Consider the following 16,871-nt stretch of genomic DNA (forward strand, 5'->3'; position numbering starts at 1 on the left):
GTCGCCCGGACTCGCTCCCTCCATTCGTCACCCCCTCCCAGCCCCGCAGCGCTTATGTCCGTATCTCTAATTGATTGATCTCTTTTAATATCTGTCCCCTCCTCTAGACAGTGATCTCAATGTGGGCAGGGAATGTGTTTACCGTCCTTAATGTTCTCTCCCGAGCACTTAGTACAGTGCTTTGCACGCGATTAATACAGCTGAATGAATGAATGCACTCTTCTCCCCCTCCCTCCCCGCCTCAAGGGCACAACACGGCAGGTATGGTGTTTTTTAAGGTATTTATTAAGCGCTTACTACATGCCAGGCACCCTACCTAGGGCAGGAGATAGATTAAAAGTAAGGAGGTTGGACTTAGGACCTGTCCCACTTGGGGCTCCCAGTCTTAATCCCCATTTTACAGATGTGGGTACTGAGGCACAGAGACTCTAAGTGACTTGTCCAAGGTCACCCAACAGACAAGTGAGGGAGCTGGGATTAGAACCCAGGTCCTTGCGACGCCCAGGCCGTAGCCACTGGGCAACGCTGCTTCTCTTCTCTCCCGGTGGTGCCCGACCCCAGGAGAGCTGCTCCCTGGATGCGCACACAGTCAGCGCTCAGTAAATACGATTGATTGAATGAATGAATGGACCCGCCGGATGATAATTCTGTATTTGTTAAGCGCTTACTATGTGCCAAGCATTGTTTTAAGCGCCGGATTCCCCCTGGGGCTCCTTGACCTCATTTCCAATCAATCATATTTATTGCCCCTTTACTGTGTGGGAGGCACCGTTCTAAGCGCTTGGGAGAGTACGGAGAGACGCACCAATACAACAGACACATTCCCCGCCCACAATCAGTCGATCAATCAGTGTTATTTGTTGAGTGCTTACTCTGCGCAGAGCACTGTACTAAGTGCTCGGGAGAGTACAGTTCATGCGGTCGTTCATTCGGTCGTAGCAGACACCCTGTCCTCAGTGAGCTGACGGCCCCAGAGGGTGACACGGACGTTAATACGAATAAATAAATTAGGGCTAGGGACATAAGTGCTGCGGGGCTGAGGGAGAGGTGCATAAAAGGAGCAGATCAGGGCGTCGCGGAAGGGAGGGGGAAAGAGGAAACGAGGGCTTAGTCAGGGAAAGCTTCTTGGAGGAGACGGGCCTTCAGGAAGGCGTTGAAGGAAGGGGAGAGTCATTGTCGGTTATGAGGAGGGAGGGCGTTCCAGGCCGGAGGCGGGACGTGGACAAGAGGTCAGCGGTGAGAAAGATGAGATCAAAACACAGTGAGTAGGTTGGCATTAGAGGGGAGAAGTGTTCGAGCTGGGGTATAGTAATAATATTGGTATTTGTTAAGTGCTTACTATGTGCCGAGCACTGTTCTAAGCGCTGTATAGTAGGAGAGTAGCGAGCTGAGCGGGGTCACGGCCCTCATTTAACCGGGTGCTTTTCTCCCCGGGGACGTGCAGCATTCATTCATTCATTCAATAGTATTTATTGAGCGCTTACTATGTGCAGAGCACTGTACTAAGCGCTTGGAACGAACAAGTCGGCCACGGATAGAGACGGTCCCTGCCGTTTGACGGGCTCACGGTCTAATCGGGGGAGACGGACGGACGAGAACGATGGCGGTAAATAGAGTCGAGGGGAAGAACATCTCGTAAAAGCAGTGGCAACTAAATAGAATCAATAGCGTGCAGCAGACACGCTGTATCACCCGGGTCGATACTGGGCATGCCGGGCACCTCCTGGGCGCCGGGCTGAGCATCGGAGCATCTGTAGAGTATTATATGAGATGATAACGTTGGTATTTGTTAAGCGCTTACTATGTGCAGAGCACCGTTCTAAGCGCTGGGGGAGATACAGGGTCATCAGGTTGTCCCACGTGAGACTCACAGTTAATCCCCATTTTACAGATGAGGGAACTGAGGCCCAGAGAGGTGAAGTGACTCGCCCACAGCCACCCAGCTGACAAGTGGCAGAGCCGAGATTCGAACCCATGAACTCTGACTCCCAAGCCCAGACTCTTTCCATTGAGCCACGCTGCTTCTCTTGCAGCGTGGCTCAGTGGAAAGAGCACGGGCTTGGGAGTCAGAGGATGTGGGTTCTAATGTGGACTCCGCCACTGGTCTGCTGTGTGACCTCGGGGAAGCCGCTTAACTTTTCTGTGCCTCGGCTACCTCATCTGTAAAATGAGGATTGAGACCGTGAGCCACAGGTGGGATGACCTGATGAGCTCATATCTGCCCCAGTGCTTAGAACGGTGCTTGGCACATAGTGAGCGTTTAGCAAATACCGTGATTATTATTATTATTATTATTATTATCATATGAGACATCTCCCTCTATCCCACTGGTTAATAATGTTGGAATTTGTTAAGCGCTTACTATGTGCAGAGCACTGTTCTAAGCACTGGGGCAGATACAGGGTAATCCGGTTGTCCCTCGTGAGGCTCACAGTCTTAATCCCCATTTTACAGATGAGGGAACTGAGGCCCAGAGAAGTGAAATGACTTGCCCGCAGTCACACAGCTAAGTGGCGGAGCCAGGATTCAAACCCATGGCCTCTGACTCCCAAGCCCATGTTCTTTCCACGGAGCCACGCTGCTTCTCCACTGGGTCTTTCTGCAGCAGTGGCCTAGTGGATAGAGCACAGGAATGGGAGTCTGAAGGACCTGGGTTCTAATCTCAGCTCCACCGCTTGTCTCTTGGGTGACTTTAGGCAAGTCACTTAACTTCCCTGGGACTCGGTTGCCTCATCTGTTAAATGGGGATTAAGGTTATAAGCCCCATGTGGGACCTACCTGACCGTGTCTTGCCTGATTAGTTTAAAGTTACCCAGCGCATAGTATAGTGCCTGGCACGTAGTAAGCGCTTAACAAATACCACAAAATGTGGGGCGGGGAGAGAAGGGGAGGGACCCCCCCAAGGAGCACCCTCCGTGTCCCCCTTCACGGAGAGTCAGGCTCGGCTCCTCAAGGGAGGCGTTCGGGTTAGTGTTGGCCTGAGCTGGGTTGTCTGGCTGAGACTGTGCGGACCGGGGCGGCGATAACGAGTTCTTGTACGTCTCGCACCTGTCCGCCCGTCCCCGTGGGAGCTGCCAACTACCCAGTAGATGCCCACCACGTCCCCGCCGGGCAAGCTTTCCCGAGGCCCGGTGCGGGAGTGGGGCAGCGGAGTCCCTTGCCCGTGGCTTTGTCTTCAAAGAATGGCCGTTAGGAGCAATCATTCGTTCGTGGTCGTATTTATTGAGCACTTACTGTGTGCAGACCACTGTACTAAGCGGTTAGGAGAGTATAACAGGAGAATCAACAGACGCATTCCCTGCCCACAAGGAGGTTACAGTCTAGAGCGGGGGAGACAGATATTAACAGAAACAAATAAATGACAGATGTGTACCTAAGCGCTGTGGGGCTGGGAGGGGGGAAGAACAAAGGGAGCAAGTCGGGGCGAAGCAGAAGGGAGTGGGAGAAGAGGAAAGGAGGGGCTTAGTGTGGGAAGGCCTCTTGGAGGAGATGCCGTGCCTTCAACAAGACCTCGAGCGGGGGAGAGTCGTCATCTTTCGGATTTGAGGAGGGAGGGCCCTCCAGGCCGGAGGCAGGATGTGGGCCAGGGGTCGGCGGCGAGATCGAGGCCCAGGGAGAAGGTTGGCGTTGGAGGAGCGAGCGCCAGAGGACCAGCCTAGGGATGAGCCTCGGGTGGGGCGGGGGGGCCCAAGAGAGTGCCCCATGTGGGCCAGAGACTGCGCCTAATCCAATTTGCTCTATCCACCCCAGCGCTCGGTACGGTGCCTGGCACATAGTAAGCGCCGAACAGATATTATTATTATTACTGTTTCTTGGTCTCTGCCGTAGACTCTTCCTGAGGTCTTTGTTCTGGACGCGACCGCCCAGTTCGTACAGTCCAGGACCGCCCCCAGCCCCCAGCTCCAGAACCCCCTCCCGGAAATCTTCCCCGAATCACTCCCCCGCGGCCTCCGCGGCCGCTGCGCTCCTGTTCTGCCGCTCCGGTCCCTTCGTACTCTTGCCTGTCGCCATCCAGGCCCGGACTGGTTGCGGCTGGGATTTTCCTCCTCCCCCAGTTTATCTCTGGCTGTCTATCCGACTCCCTCGGTTGATTGTCGGGGGCAGAGACCTGCCTTTTCCTCTTGTCCCGGGCTCCTGACCACCCGGCACGGTGCCCAAAGTGGTCCACCGGTGCAGCGCTCTACGCGGAGAGGGTGTCCAGTACGGCGCTCTGCACCAGTGGGGTTTCCTGACGCTGGTGCGAGGCGGGCCCCGGGGGGGAACTGGGCCCCGTGGGGCCCGAGTCAGAAGCCCCACTTCCAGCCCCAGGAGACCCCGGAGCGTCCATTGATCCGCCAAGGTGGACTGACCGCTCCGGCCGCCGGACGGGCCGCGATGCGGGGGGCGGGGGAGGGTGGGAAACGGTCAACTCTGGTCCACGGTGGAGCGTCCGTCGTCCCACGGTGTGGGAGGCCGGGAGAGGGACGGGAGTTTGGTTGGGCCGGCTTGGGGCCCGGTCTTCTCGCCCTCCAGTCCACCCGGCTCTGGGCTGACTCAGAAGGGCGGGGATGGGAGAGGCCGGGCGGATGCCGTGAAACCTGCCGGAAAATCACAGAGCCTCTGAAAGCAGAGGGGCCGAGGCCCGGGAGCTCACCGGGGGCCGAACCGCCCTCCTGGCGGCGTGCCCGGCCGGGTGCCGCCCTGGGCCGCAGAGCCAGCGGTGCCCGGCCCCTCCCCGCCCGCCCCCGCGAGGCCCTTCCCTGGGCAACGGGTTGGCCGGAGACCGGGCCCGCCTCCCCTTGGGCTCCCGGGGAACCGTGGGGGGTGGCCCGCCGACGCCCGCGGCCGAGGGTGAGACCGCGGAGGGGTGGGGCGCGGAGGGGGCGGCCGGCCTCCGCCCCATCGGGGCGGGGTGCCCAAGGGGTGCTTTCCACGGGGCGCCAGTCCCGGAGCGTGGGAGCCGACCGTAGGAAGGACAGGGTTTGCTGGGATCCGACGGCTGCCCATCTGGGAAGCTTAGGCCTGAGGGCCGGAGAAGGAGGGTCGGCACCCGCCCTCTCTGTGGCGGGGCCGAGCGGGACCGCCAGCGGCGGGTCTGAGCGATGCCCACCAGCTGCAGGACTGTAAGCCCCCCGATTAGCCTGTGAGCCCGTCAGTGGGCAGGGATCGTCTCTGTCCGTTGCCCGAATTGTACACTCCAAGCGCTTAGTACGGTGCTCTGCACCGCTCAATAAGTACGGTTGAATGAATGCTTGGGAAAGTCCAACAGATATCCAAGCCACAAACGCCTGCCCAAGCTCCCTTCCAACCCTCCGGGGGAGACGGACATAAGTTATCCGCGAGCGGGGCAGTTAGGACACAATAATGATAGTTGTAATATTTGTAAAGCGCTTACTGTGTGCCAGGTACTGTATTAAGTGCCAGGGTAGATACAGGGTAATCGGGTTGGACACAGTCTCTGTCCTACATAGGCCTCACAGTCTTAATCCCCATCTTTGAGTGAGGTAACTGCGACCCAGAGAATGATAATAATAATAATAATGGTCTTTGTTGAGCACTTACTATGTGCCAGGCGCTGTACTAAGCCCTGGGGTAGATCCAAGCCCATCGGGTCGGACACAGTCCCTGTCCCACCTGGGGCTCACAGTCTCAACCCCCATTTTCCAGATGAGGGGACTGAGGCCCAGAGAAGCAAAGTGACTTGCCCTACGTCACACAGCAGACATGTGGCAGAGCCGGGATCAAAGCCCAGGTCCTTCGGACTCAGAGGCCCACGCTCTATGGCTCAGTGGAAGGGGCACGGGCTTGGGAGTCGGCGGTCATGGGTTCAAATCCCGGTTCAGCCGCTTGTCAGCTGTGTGACTTTGGGCAAGTCAGTTAACTTCTCTGTGCCTCAGTGGTAAAATGGGAGGTGAAGACCGTGAGCCCCACGTGGGACTACCTGATCACCTTCTATCCCCTCCAGTGCTTAGAACAGTGCTTTGCGCATAGTAAGCGCTTAACAAATGCCGTCGTCATCACTAAGCCGCTCCGCTTCTGGGCAGACGGTCACTCAGTCGGCGGTATTTATCGAGCGATTATTGTCTGCAGGGCCAAGCGCCTAGGAGAGTACGACAGAGTTGGTAGGCAGGTTCCACGGTGCCTCCGAGGAGCTTACGGTCAAGAGGGGAAGACGGGCCCCTCGGCCGGGGAGGGGATGGGTGACCTCTGTGCCTCAGTTTCCTCACCTGTAAAATGGGGATTCACCACTTGTCCTACCTCCGCGCTAGGCTGCGAGCCCCGTGTGGGACGGGGACTGTGTGCGACCTGATTAACCTGTATCCACCCCCACCTTTAGAACGGTGCTCGGCACATAGTGAGCGCTTGACAACTACCACGACTCAATCCGATTATTTTACCGTTGAGTGTCACACGTCCCGGCCGCGACTTCTCGCGATGTTTCATTCCCAAGCGGCCTTACGAAGCCCACCTCCCCGTCTGCTCCTTTCCCCTCTCCCCACGGCCATCAGGTCCTCTAGGCTGTAAGCTCGATGCGGGTCGGGAATGTGTTTATAAAGAGAAGCAGCGCGGCTCAGTGGAAAGAGCACGGGTTTGGGGGTCAGAGGTCATGGGTTCGAATCCCGGCTCGGCCGCTCGTCGGCCGTGTGACTGTGGGCAAGTCGCTTCACTTCCCTGTGCCTCGGTTACCTCGAATGGGGGTTAACCGTGAGCCTCACGGGGACAACCTGATGACCCTGTATCTCCCCCAGCGCTTACAACAGTGCTCTGCACGTAGTAAGCGCTTAGCAAATACCAACATTATTATTATTATTATTGTATCGTACTCTCCCAGGCGCGTGGGACAGTGCTCTGGACACAGCTGAGCGCTCAAGAAATGCGACTGAAGGAATGAATTAGATCAGCTTGCGCGGTTTAGAGCCTCAGTAATGGGCCGCTGCCTGGGAGCCCGTTGTTGGGCAGGGATTGTCTCTATCTGTTGCCGATTTCGACATTCCAAGCGCTTAGTACACTGCTCTGCACCTAGTAAGTGCTCGATGAATACGATCGAATGAATGAATGGGAGACAGCTTGGCTTAGTGGCTAGAGCACGGGCCTGCGAGTCGGAAGGTCATGGGTTCTAATCCCAGCTCTGCCACTGTTGTGCTGTGTGACCTTGGGTAAGTCGCTTCACCTCTCCGTGCCTCAGTTACCTTATCTGCGAAACGAGGATTGAGACTGCGAGCCCCACGTGGGACGGGGACTGGGTCCAACCCCATTTGCTTGGATCCACCCCTGTGCTTGGTACAGTGCCATTGTTCTTGTCTGCCCGTCTCCCCCGATTAGACTGTAAACCCATCAAAGGGCGGGGACCGTCTCTATCTGTTGCCGATTTGTCCATTCCAAGCGCTTAGTACGGTGCTCTGCACATAGTAAGCGCTCAACAAATACTATTGAATGAATGCAGTGCCCGGCACCCAGTAAGACAAAGCTTAGTACAGTGTCCGGCCCATAGTAAGCGCTTACCAAATAGCGTAGTTATTATTATTATTATTTAGAAGCCGGTTCAGCCCGACCGCAGGGCCGAGGAAGGCCGTTAGCGAGTCGGTGGAAGCGATTGAGGGGTGAGGGTCGGGGGTCTTCCCCATCCCATTCTGGGGGGGGGGGGGCCGGGGAGGGCGAAAGGGAGATTCCGGCCGCTCCTAGAGGTCTTCCCTGACTAAGCCGTCGTTTCCTCTTCTCCCACTCCCTTCTGCGTCACCCTTCGCTTGGATTTTCTCCCTTTATTCACCCCTCCCTCGTCCATACCCGTCCGTACCCGTCATCTCTTTATTTATATTAATGTCTCCTTCTCCCTCTAGACTATGAGCTCGTGATGGGCAGGGAACAGCTCTTTATTTATATTAATGTCTCTCCCTCTAGACTACGAGCTCGTGCTGGGCAGGGGACGTGACTACCAGCTCTGTTATACTGTAATAATAATAATAATGACGATGGTATTTGTGAAGCACTTAGCCTGCGCCAAGCACCGGCTCTGCCCCGTGTCTGCTGTGTGACCTTGGGCACGTCACTTTACTTCTCTGGGCCTCAGTCGCCTCATCTGTAAAATGGGGCTTGAGACTGTAAGCCCCACGTGGGACAGGGACTGTGTCCAACCCCATTTGCTTGTATTTCCCCTTGCTTGTATATCTACCCCAGAGCTTAGTACGGTGCCTGGCACATAGTAAGTGCTTAACAAATGTCATTATTATTATTATTATTATTATTAATAATAAGCACGGGGGTAGATACAAGTTAAGCAGGTCGGATACTGACCTTGTCCCACATGGGGATCACAGTCTTAATCCCCCTTTTACAGATGAGGTAACTAATAACGATGGTATTCGTTAAGTGCTTACTATGTGTCAGGCACTGGGCTAAGTGCTGAATGATCATGATGGTATTTGTTAAGTGTTTGCTATGTGCCAAGCATTGTTCTAAGCACTGGGGTGATAATAATAATAATAATGATAATGATAATAATAATAATAATAATGTTGGTATTTGATACAAGGTCATCAGGTTGTCCCACCTGGGGCTCAGAGTCTTAATCCCCCTTTTACAGATGAGGGAACTGAGGCCCAGAGAAGTAAAGTGGCTTGCCCAAGGTCACGCAGCAGACAAGTTCATTCAATAGTATTTATTGAGCGCTTACTATGTGCAGAGCACCGTACCAAGCGCTTGGAATGAACAAGCCGGCAACAGATAGAGACGGTCCCTGCCGTTTGACGGGCTTACGGTCTGATCGGGGGAGACGGACGGACGAGAACGATGGCGATAAGCCGGGATTAGCACTCCCGACCCCGTGATCTTTCCACTAAACCAGAGCAGTGAAGTGACTTGCCCGAAGTTACACAGCGGACGAGTGGCGGAGCCGGGATTAGAACCCAGGTCCTTCTGACCCCCAGGCCCGGGCTCCATCCACTGAGCTTCTCCCAAGCGCTCCGTACAGTGCTCCGGGTGCCGAAGGCCCCCCCGCCCGAGCGTCTGGTCAGACCGCCGGAGCCGGGGTGGTGACGTGATCTTCTCCGGCGCCATTAGTCACGGAATGGATTCCTCACTTCCCTTGTACCCAAGACTGTGCTCAGCACTACAGTTGATACGGGATGATCGGATCAGACCCACTCTCTGCCCCCAAAGGGGGAGGGAGAGAGAGCAAGAGTCAGTCAGTTTTATCTGTTGAGTGTTTACAGTGTGCAGAGCACTGGACTGACCGCTTGGGAGAGGACAGCATAATAAATAAACACGTGAGTGCCTCTTACGGGGGCAAGACAATAAGTGTCTTTTCCCCATTGTACAGATGAGGAAACAGAGGTCCAGAGAGGTGAAGCGGCTTGTCTGAGGTCACACAGCGGGCCGGGACTAGAACCCAGGACTTCCTGTACGCAGGTCTGGCCTATTTCCCCCAGGCATTGAATAAACCGGGGAGCCGCCGTGTGCCGGTGCTGTGCCGAGAAGAAGCGCGGCGTGGTGGATAGAGCGCGGGCTTGGGAGTCGGGAGGTCACGGGTTCTGATCCCAGCTCCTCCACTTGTCGGCTGTGTGACCTCGGGCAAGTCACTTCTCTGGGCCTCAGTTACCTCATCTGTAAAATGGGGATCAAGACCGCGAGCCCCACTGGGACAGGGACTGGGTCCCACCCGATGAGCTTGGGTCTACCCTAGTGCTCAGCACAGTGTCTGGCACATAGTAAGCGCATAAGAAATGCCCCAGTTATTATCATTATTATCGTGCTGGGCGCCGTGCTGGGTGCCGAGGAGGAAAACCTGGGCCAGGCAGGGGGCTGGAGCAGAAGACAAGCGGTATCTTCCCCGGGACAGTGACCCTGTTTGAAGCCGCTGGTCAGAACTGCCCACCCAGTGGCCCAGCCCCTCGTTCAGTAGTATTTATTGAGCGCTTCCTAGGTGCAGAGCACTGTACTAAGCGCTAGTCCGAAGTACGGTTCGGCAGCTGAGCCACCTCCTCTTCCTCCCTTCCTCCTCCTTCCCCGTCCTCCGGGGTTTGACCGAGGACAGCGAAGCCAGGTCAGTCTCAACGGCAGAACCTGGGTCTAAGAGAAGCAGCGTGGCCTAGTGGGTAGAGCACGGGCCCTGGAGTCAGAGGGCCTGGGTTCTAATGCCGGCTCCGCCACGCGTGTGCCGGGTGACCTTGGGCAAGTGGCTTCACTTCTCCGGGCCTCGGTTACCTCATCTGCGAAAGGGGGATTGCGACTGTGAGTCCGACGTGAGACGGGGACCGTGTCCAACCCGATTATCTTGCATCTACCCCAGCGCTTAGTACAGTGCCTGGCATACAGTGAGCGCCGAACGAATAGCACAGCGATCACTGGGCTTCTGGACTGTGCGGCGGGCAACTCTCCCCGGACCCTAGTCGGACACCCGCGCTGGCTGCACGATTGTTTGGACACCCTCAGGGCCGGGGGGGTGATGACGAGGGAAGCAGCGTGGCTCAGGGGAAAGAGCCCAGGCTTGGGAGTCAGAGGTCATGGGTTCGAATCCCGGCTCTGCCCCATGTCAGCTGGGTGACTGTGGGCGAGTCACTTCAATTCTCTGGACCTCAGTTCCCTCATCTGTAAAATGGGGATTAACTCTGAGCCTCACGTGGGTCGACCTGATCACCCTGTATCTCCCCCAGCGCTTAGAACGGTGCTCTGCTCATAGTAAGCGCTTAACAAATACCAACCTTATTATTATTATTATGTCATTAAGCAGGTTTCTCTGGGTCGCCGTCCGACCTCTCTTCTTCCCAGGCCCCTCCACGAGGGTGGCTCGCGGGCCGAAGCTCGATAGAACGGGAGGTCGGTGCTCGACGATATTATTATTAATGTTTGTTTTTATCTCCGTGGGAGCCCCGACAAGGAGTCTACTTGTTTTGTCGTCTGTCTCCTCCTTTCTATACTGTGAGCCCGTTGTTGGGTAGGGATCGTCTCTATTTGTTGCCGAATCGTACTCTCCAAGAGCTGAATACAGTGCTCTGCACCCAATAAATACGATTGAATGAATGAGTCCCGTGCGGGGCGGCGACTGCGACCCCCCGAATGCCCCTTAGCCATCCCGGCGCTCAGCACGGTGCTGGGCACGGAGTGGGCTCCAACTCCCCCGGCCTCCCACCGCAACGTCGGGGCTCCGGCCACCCCCGGGATGGGAACGGAAGAAGCCCGGCTGCCGGAAGGACGTACGCCAACCCACGCGGCAGCCGGACGAGGTTTTGGCTGGCATCAGCCGGGCGAGGCGGTCGGAGCGAACGGCATGCCGTCCGTAATCTCCGTGCGGGCGGCCAACGTGTCTACGCAACTCTGTTATATCGCACCTCTCCCAAGCGCTTAGTACGGTGCTCTGCAGATACCATCGATCGATCGGTCGACTGAGGCCCGGAGGTGGCCCGTCCGCCTTCTCTCCTCGAGGAGGTTTTACCTCGCGTGTCGTAGGGTGTGCGTTGTATTGCCCCTGCCCCAGATTCACCCGCTGGTCCGTGGAGCCCCCCCAGAGCGGGTCAGGCGCCACGTTGATTCGCTCAGTTGAAGCCGCCGTCCCGCGGGCTGCTGCAATGGTCACCGGGTGTCCGCGGCCTCGGCCAGGGGGTGGGGAGACTCGCGGCCTGTCGAAAGATCACGGAGGGGCTACGGTGGCTCTGCTCTCTAAGGCCGGGACGTCTCTCGTCCCCGCGGTCTCCCGGCAAGCAGCCGTCGCCCGCGGGCCGGGGGTGGCCAACCCTCGTGAGCCGCGGAACCACCGGTCCGAAAGGGAGGTGGCCGAGGGTCGCCCGGCCGAACCGGGGTGGCGAGTGGGCGAGCCCCGGTGTCGGGGAGAGGGAGGGTCAGGTGTGTTCTGGGGGCGACAGAGCAGGTGGGGGCAGCCAGAGACGGCCGGGCAGAGCCTGGGGGGGGCCCAGTGGCCGGTGAAGACATTTTCCCCGAAAGGGACCCACTGAAGCCCACCCAAAGCCTTCGGATGGGGCGGGGCTTGGTGGATGGAGCCCAGGCCTGGGCGTCAGGAGGACCTGGCTCCTAATCCCGGCTCCGCCACTTGTCTGCCGTGTGACCTTAGGCAAGTCACTTCACTTCTCTGGGCCTCGGTTACCTCAGCTATAAAATGGGGGGTAAGAGTGGGAGCCTCTTTTGGGACGGGGACTGTGTCCAACCCGATTAATAAGAAGAAGAATAATGGTGCTGGTTAAGCGCTTCCTATATGCCAGGCACTGTGCTAAGCGCTGGGGTAGGTAAGCTACCTACTTAGTTTGGGGTAAGAAGTGGGGTAGGCTGTGAGCCTCACGTGGGACAACCTGATTCCCCTGGATCTACCCCAGTGCTTAGAACATCGCTCTACACATAGTAAGCGCTTAACAGATTCCAACATCATTATTATGATTATTATTATTAAAAGCAAATCGGGTCGGACACAGTCCCTGTCCCACCTGGGGCTCCCAGTCTCAATCCCCATTTTACAGATGAGGGAACTGAGACCCAGAGAAGTGAAGTGACTTGCCCAAGATCACCCGGCAGACAAGTGACGGAGCCGGGATTAGAACCCATAGCCTTCTGACTCCCAGGCCCGTGCTCTATCCCGGCTCCGCCACTGATCAGCTGTGTGACCTTGGACAAGCCACTTAACTTCTCTGTGCCTCAGTGACCTCATCTGTAAAATGGGGATTAAGACCGTGAGCCCCCACGTGGGACGACCTGACTACCTCGTGTCTACCCCAGCGCTTAGAACAGTGCTTGGCACATGCTAGGCACTTAACAGATACCGTAATTATAATTGTTATGATGCCGACGCTGAGCCAGGCAGCTCCCCCTATTTGGGGCAGGAGCGGGGGAACGGAGCCGGGGTGAGGGGCCGCCCGAGGGACAGGATGGGACCGAGGGAGGGAGGGAGGCCGGACCACCGCGCTCCGGCCCCCTGCGGGCTTCCGGTGACTCGCTAACAGGGAATTTGCATCCTTTTCCTCCCCGCAGTTGCCGGACCAGCAACCGGAAAAGCCTGATCGCCAATGGCCAGTCCTCGGCCCTGCCGCGGCCTCACTCCCCGCTCTCGGCTCACGCAGGTGACCGCCTCCGCCCCCTCTACCCGCCTTCCCTCCGCCCAACGGCTCCTCTACCTCTATCCATCCATTCGGTCGTATTGATTGAGCGCTTCCTATGTGCAGAGCACCGTACTAAGCGCTTGGAATGGACAGTTCGGCAACAGATAGAGAATTCCGTGCCCAATAACGGGCTCACCCCCGGCTCTTCTCCCAGTGCCGTGGAGTAGAAGCGGCGGGGAGGCAGCATGGTGTAGTGGATCGAGTCAGAAGGACATGGGTTCTAATCCCGGCTCTGCCACTTGCCTGCCACGGTGCCTGACACGTAGTGAACGCTTAACGAAGACCATTATTATTATTATTATTATTATTATTATTATTAGATTCTAAGTCCAGAAACCACAGGATCCCCCGAGGCAGGACCCGGTTCTTCAACTCTGTGTTCCCGATACAGCGCCCGACCCACAGGAGCGTCCTCTGCACCCGGGCGTGATTGTGAAGCGGCGGTTAGAGCCCGGGCCTGGGAGCCAGAAGGTCATGGGTTCTAATCCTGACTCTGCCACTTGTCTGACACGTAACCTTGGGCAAACCGCTTCACTTCCTTGGGCCTCAGGTACCTCATCTGTAAAATGGGGATTGAGACTGTGAGCCTCACCTGGGACAGAGACTGTGTCCAACCTGATTAGCTTGTATCCACCCCAACGCTTACTCAGTACAACGCCTGACACATAGTAAGCACTTAACAAACATCACTCTTCTTATTTACCAGTCGTTTTCTCTGTGCCAAGCACTGGATCAGTAAAACCTGACGAGATCAGGCCCGGGCCCCGCCCCGTCCCAGCGCCCACAGCATCTGAGAGAGGGAAGCTCCTTGTGGGCAGAAAATGTCTGTTGATTGTTGTATCCCAAGCGCTTAGTACAGTGCTCTGCACACAGCAGCGCTCAGTAAATGTGATTGAATCTCACCCCCCTTTTACAGAGAAAGCTCCCGAGGCCCAGAGAGGTTCAGAGGCTTGCTCGAACCCATCCTCCGGTCCCGGGCTCCTTCCCCGCGATCTCCCGGCTTTCCAACACATCCTCCGAGGGGCCGACGGCGTTCTGGTGCCAACCGCCACGGAGATGCCTTTAAAGAGACGCTCAGAAAATAACCCCTCTTATCCCTCGCCCTTCTGCATCGCCCTGACTTGCTCCCTCTGTCCTTCCCCTCTCCCAGCCCCTCGGCACTTACGCCCATATCTGTCATTTATTTCTTTGTATTGATGACTGTCTCCCCCTCCTCTGGACTGTAAACTCATTGTAGGCCGGGAATGTGTCTGTTTATTGTCGTCGTCGTCCTTTCCCAGACGCTTAGTAAAGTGTTCTGCCCACAGTAAATGCTAAATAAATACGAATGAATAAAAGATAGGAGGAGCAAGTCTTGTTTTTGCTGTGCCGATTAGCTCTTCCTGCGCTTGTTTCTACTCCCCCGGAAGGAGTGAGAAGGAGCCGCTGCCCCTGCAAGCTGGTCACCGGCCTCCCGGTGCCGGCCTCCGCCAGTGCCAACTCGGGCCCACGTAACCGGGGCAAGCAGCAAGACGTGCATTCGGTCGCATTTCTTGAGAGCCTGTTGGGTACAGAGCACTGTGATAAGCGCTTGGGAAAGTGCAGTGTAACGATGAACGGACACATTTACGGGGGGTAGAGCCGGGGGCTGGGAGTCAGGAGACCTGAGTTCTAGGCCTGGATGTGTGACCAGTGATCCTCTGGGACCCCGTATAAGAGGAATAAGATCCCTGTGCCCTTCCTCCCCTCTGAGACAGCGAGTCACGGCTGTATCTGATGTGACCCTCTGTCTGTACCCCAACTTCCAGCACGGGGCCTGGCACATTCCCGGCTCTGGGGAGCGGGCGCTCGATATGGGCAGGGGATTCCCAGTACCTGTCGGGGCCCGTTGGGTGGGTTGGGACAGAGTCGATTAATCCGTAGGGGGTATTGAGCACCCAGTGTACCGGGTGCCTCCTGTGTGCTGACGCTGTGCTGAACACTCAGGATAGTACCAGAAGGTTAGTAAGCGTTACCCCGGCCCTTGAGGAGCTGACGGTCTACTGTGTTTAGAGCACTGTACTAAGCATTTGGGAGAGTAGGATAGAGTTAGCAGACGCACGCTAAAGTATTCATTTTTAATTTTATGGTTTTGTTAAGCACTTACTATGTGCCAGGCACTGTACTAAGCACTGGGATAGAATCGAGCTAAGCAGGTTGGACACCGTCCCTGACTCGCATGGGGCCCCCGGTCTCGATCCCCATTTTACAGAAGAGGTAACTGAGGCCCAGAGAAGTGAAGTGACTTGCCCAGGTTCCCCCAGCAGACAAGTGGCAGAGCAGGGATTAGAACCCACCACCTTCTGACTTCAAGGCCCGGGATCCGTCCACCGTGCCAAGCTGCTTCTGATGGAGACCGGAAGCTCCTCCTTTAGACTGGAAGCTCCTTGTGGACGGGACCCCGTCACCAGCTGTTTGGTTTTTTCCATTGGCACTTGTTACCTCTCTGAGCCTCAGTTCCCTCTTCTGTAAAATGGGGCTTGAGACTGTGAGCCCCAGGCGGGACAGGGACTGCGTCCAACCCGATTTGCTTTTACCCACCGCGGCGCTTAGTAAGCACTTAACAAATACAATAATAATAATAATAATAATTATTGTTATTAATAATAATAGAGCTTCCCATCTCATTGTCCCCTCTTCCTCCCAGGTCCTCTTGCAGGCAACAGCCCTCAGGACAGCCCCAGGACCTTCTCTCCCAGCACCTCGGCTCACTTTTCCTTCGCCAGAAGGTAGGCCCGTGGTACCGCACTCAAGGGGAGAACCGCACCGGGGGTGGGGCGCCGGAATCGTCGCTGCTCCTCACCCGTCGTGGGTCACTCGCCTCAGCGTCCTCTCCTTGTCGGGGGGGGGGGCGCACCCAGAGAAGCGGCGTGGCTCAGTGGAAAGAGCCCGGGTTTGGGAGTCAGAGGTCATGGGTTCTAATCCCCCCCCCCCCGCCATCTGTCAGCTGTGTGACTCTGGGCGAGTCACTTCACTTCTCGGTGCCTCGGTTACCTCGTCTGGAAAATGGGGGTGAAGACTGTGAGCCTCACGTGGGACAACCCGATGACCCTGTATCTATCCCAGCGCTTAGGACAGTGCTCGGCACATAGTAAGCGCTTCACAAATGCCAACGTTATTATTATTATCAGCTGGGTGACTCTGGGTAAGTCACTTCACTTCTCTGGGCCTCAGTTACTTCAGCTGGAAAATGGGGATCAAGACTGTGCGCCCCACGTGGGACAATCTCATTACCTCGTATCTACCCCAGCTCTTAGAGCAGTGCTTGGCACACAGTAGCGTGGCTCGGTGGAAAGAGCCCGGGCTTCGGGGTCAGAGGTCATGGGTTCGACTCCCGGCTCTGCCACTTGTCAGCTGGGTGACTGTGGGCGAGTCACTTCACTTCTCTGGGCCTCAGTTACCTCATCTGTAAAATGGGGATTGACTGTGAGCCTCCCGTGGGACGACCTGAATTCCCTGTATCTACCCCAGCGCTCAGAACAGTGCTCTGCACATAGTAAGCGCTTAACAAATACCAACATTATTATTAACAAATACCATCATCATCATCATCATGTATGTTTGACGACCGTATGCACTTCAAGGGTCTGGGCCTTGGACCCCCAACCCCGGGGTGACTCGGGCTGCGTGGTTTCACCCACCGAACGGGCGGGAGTAGGCCGGAGAAGTGATTATCGAGCACCGACCGTAGGCAGGGCACTGTGACCTAAGCCCTGGGAAGAGTGGCAGGGGTGAGAATTATAATTTGCTTGCCACTGCTCCTGTGGCCCCTACCTC

General features: G+C 56.6%; 1 protein-coding gene across 2 annotated transcripts in view; it reads left to right on the forward strand.

Moving 5' to 3' along the window:
* Positions 1-16,871, forward strand: part of MAST4 (microtubule associated serine/threonine kinase family member 4) — a 193,174-nt gene that overhangs the window by 135,769 nt on the left and 40,534 nt on the right. For both annotated transcript variants that reach the window (XM_029070088.2, XM_029070098.1), the window contains 2 exons: positions 12,949-13,037; positions 15,742-15,823. In XM_029070088.2, the coding sequence (XP_028925921.1) occupies positions 12,949-13,037; positions 15,742-15,823 (171 nt within the window). The remainder of the gene's footprint in view (positions 1-12,948; positions 13,038-15,741; positions 15,824-16,871) is intronic.

The sequence above is a fragment of the Ornithorhynchus anatinus genome, chromosome 1, assembly GCF_004115215.2.
Source record: "Ornithorhynchus anatinus isolate Pmale09 chromosome 1, mOrnAna1.pri.v4, whole genome shotgun sequence".
Lineage (NCBI taxonomy): Eukaryota > Metazoa > Chordata > Mammalia > Monotremata > Ornithorhynchidae > Ornithorhynchus > Ornithorhynchus anatinus.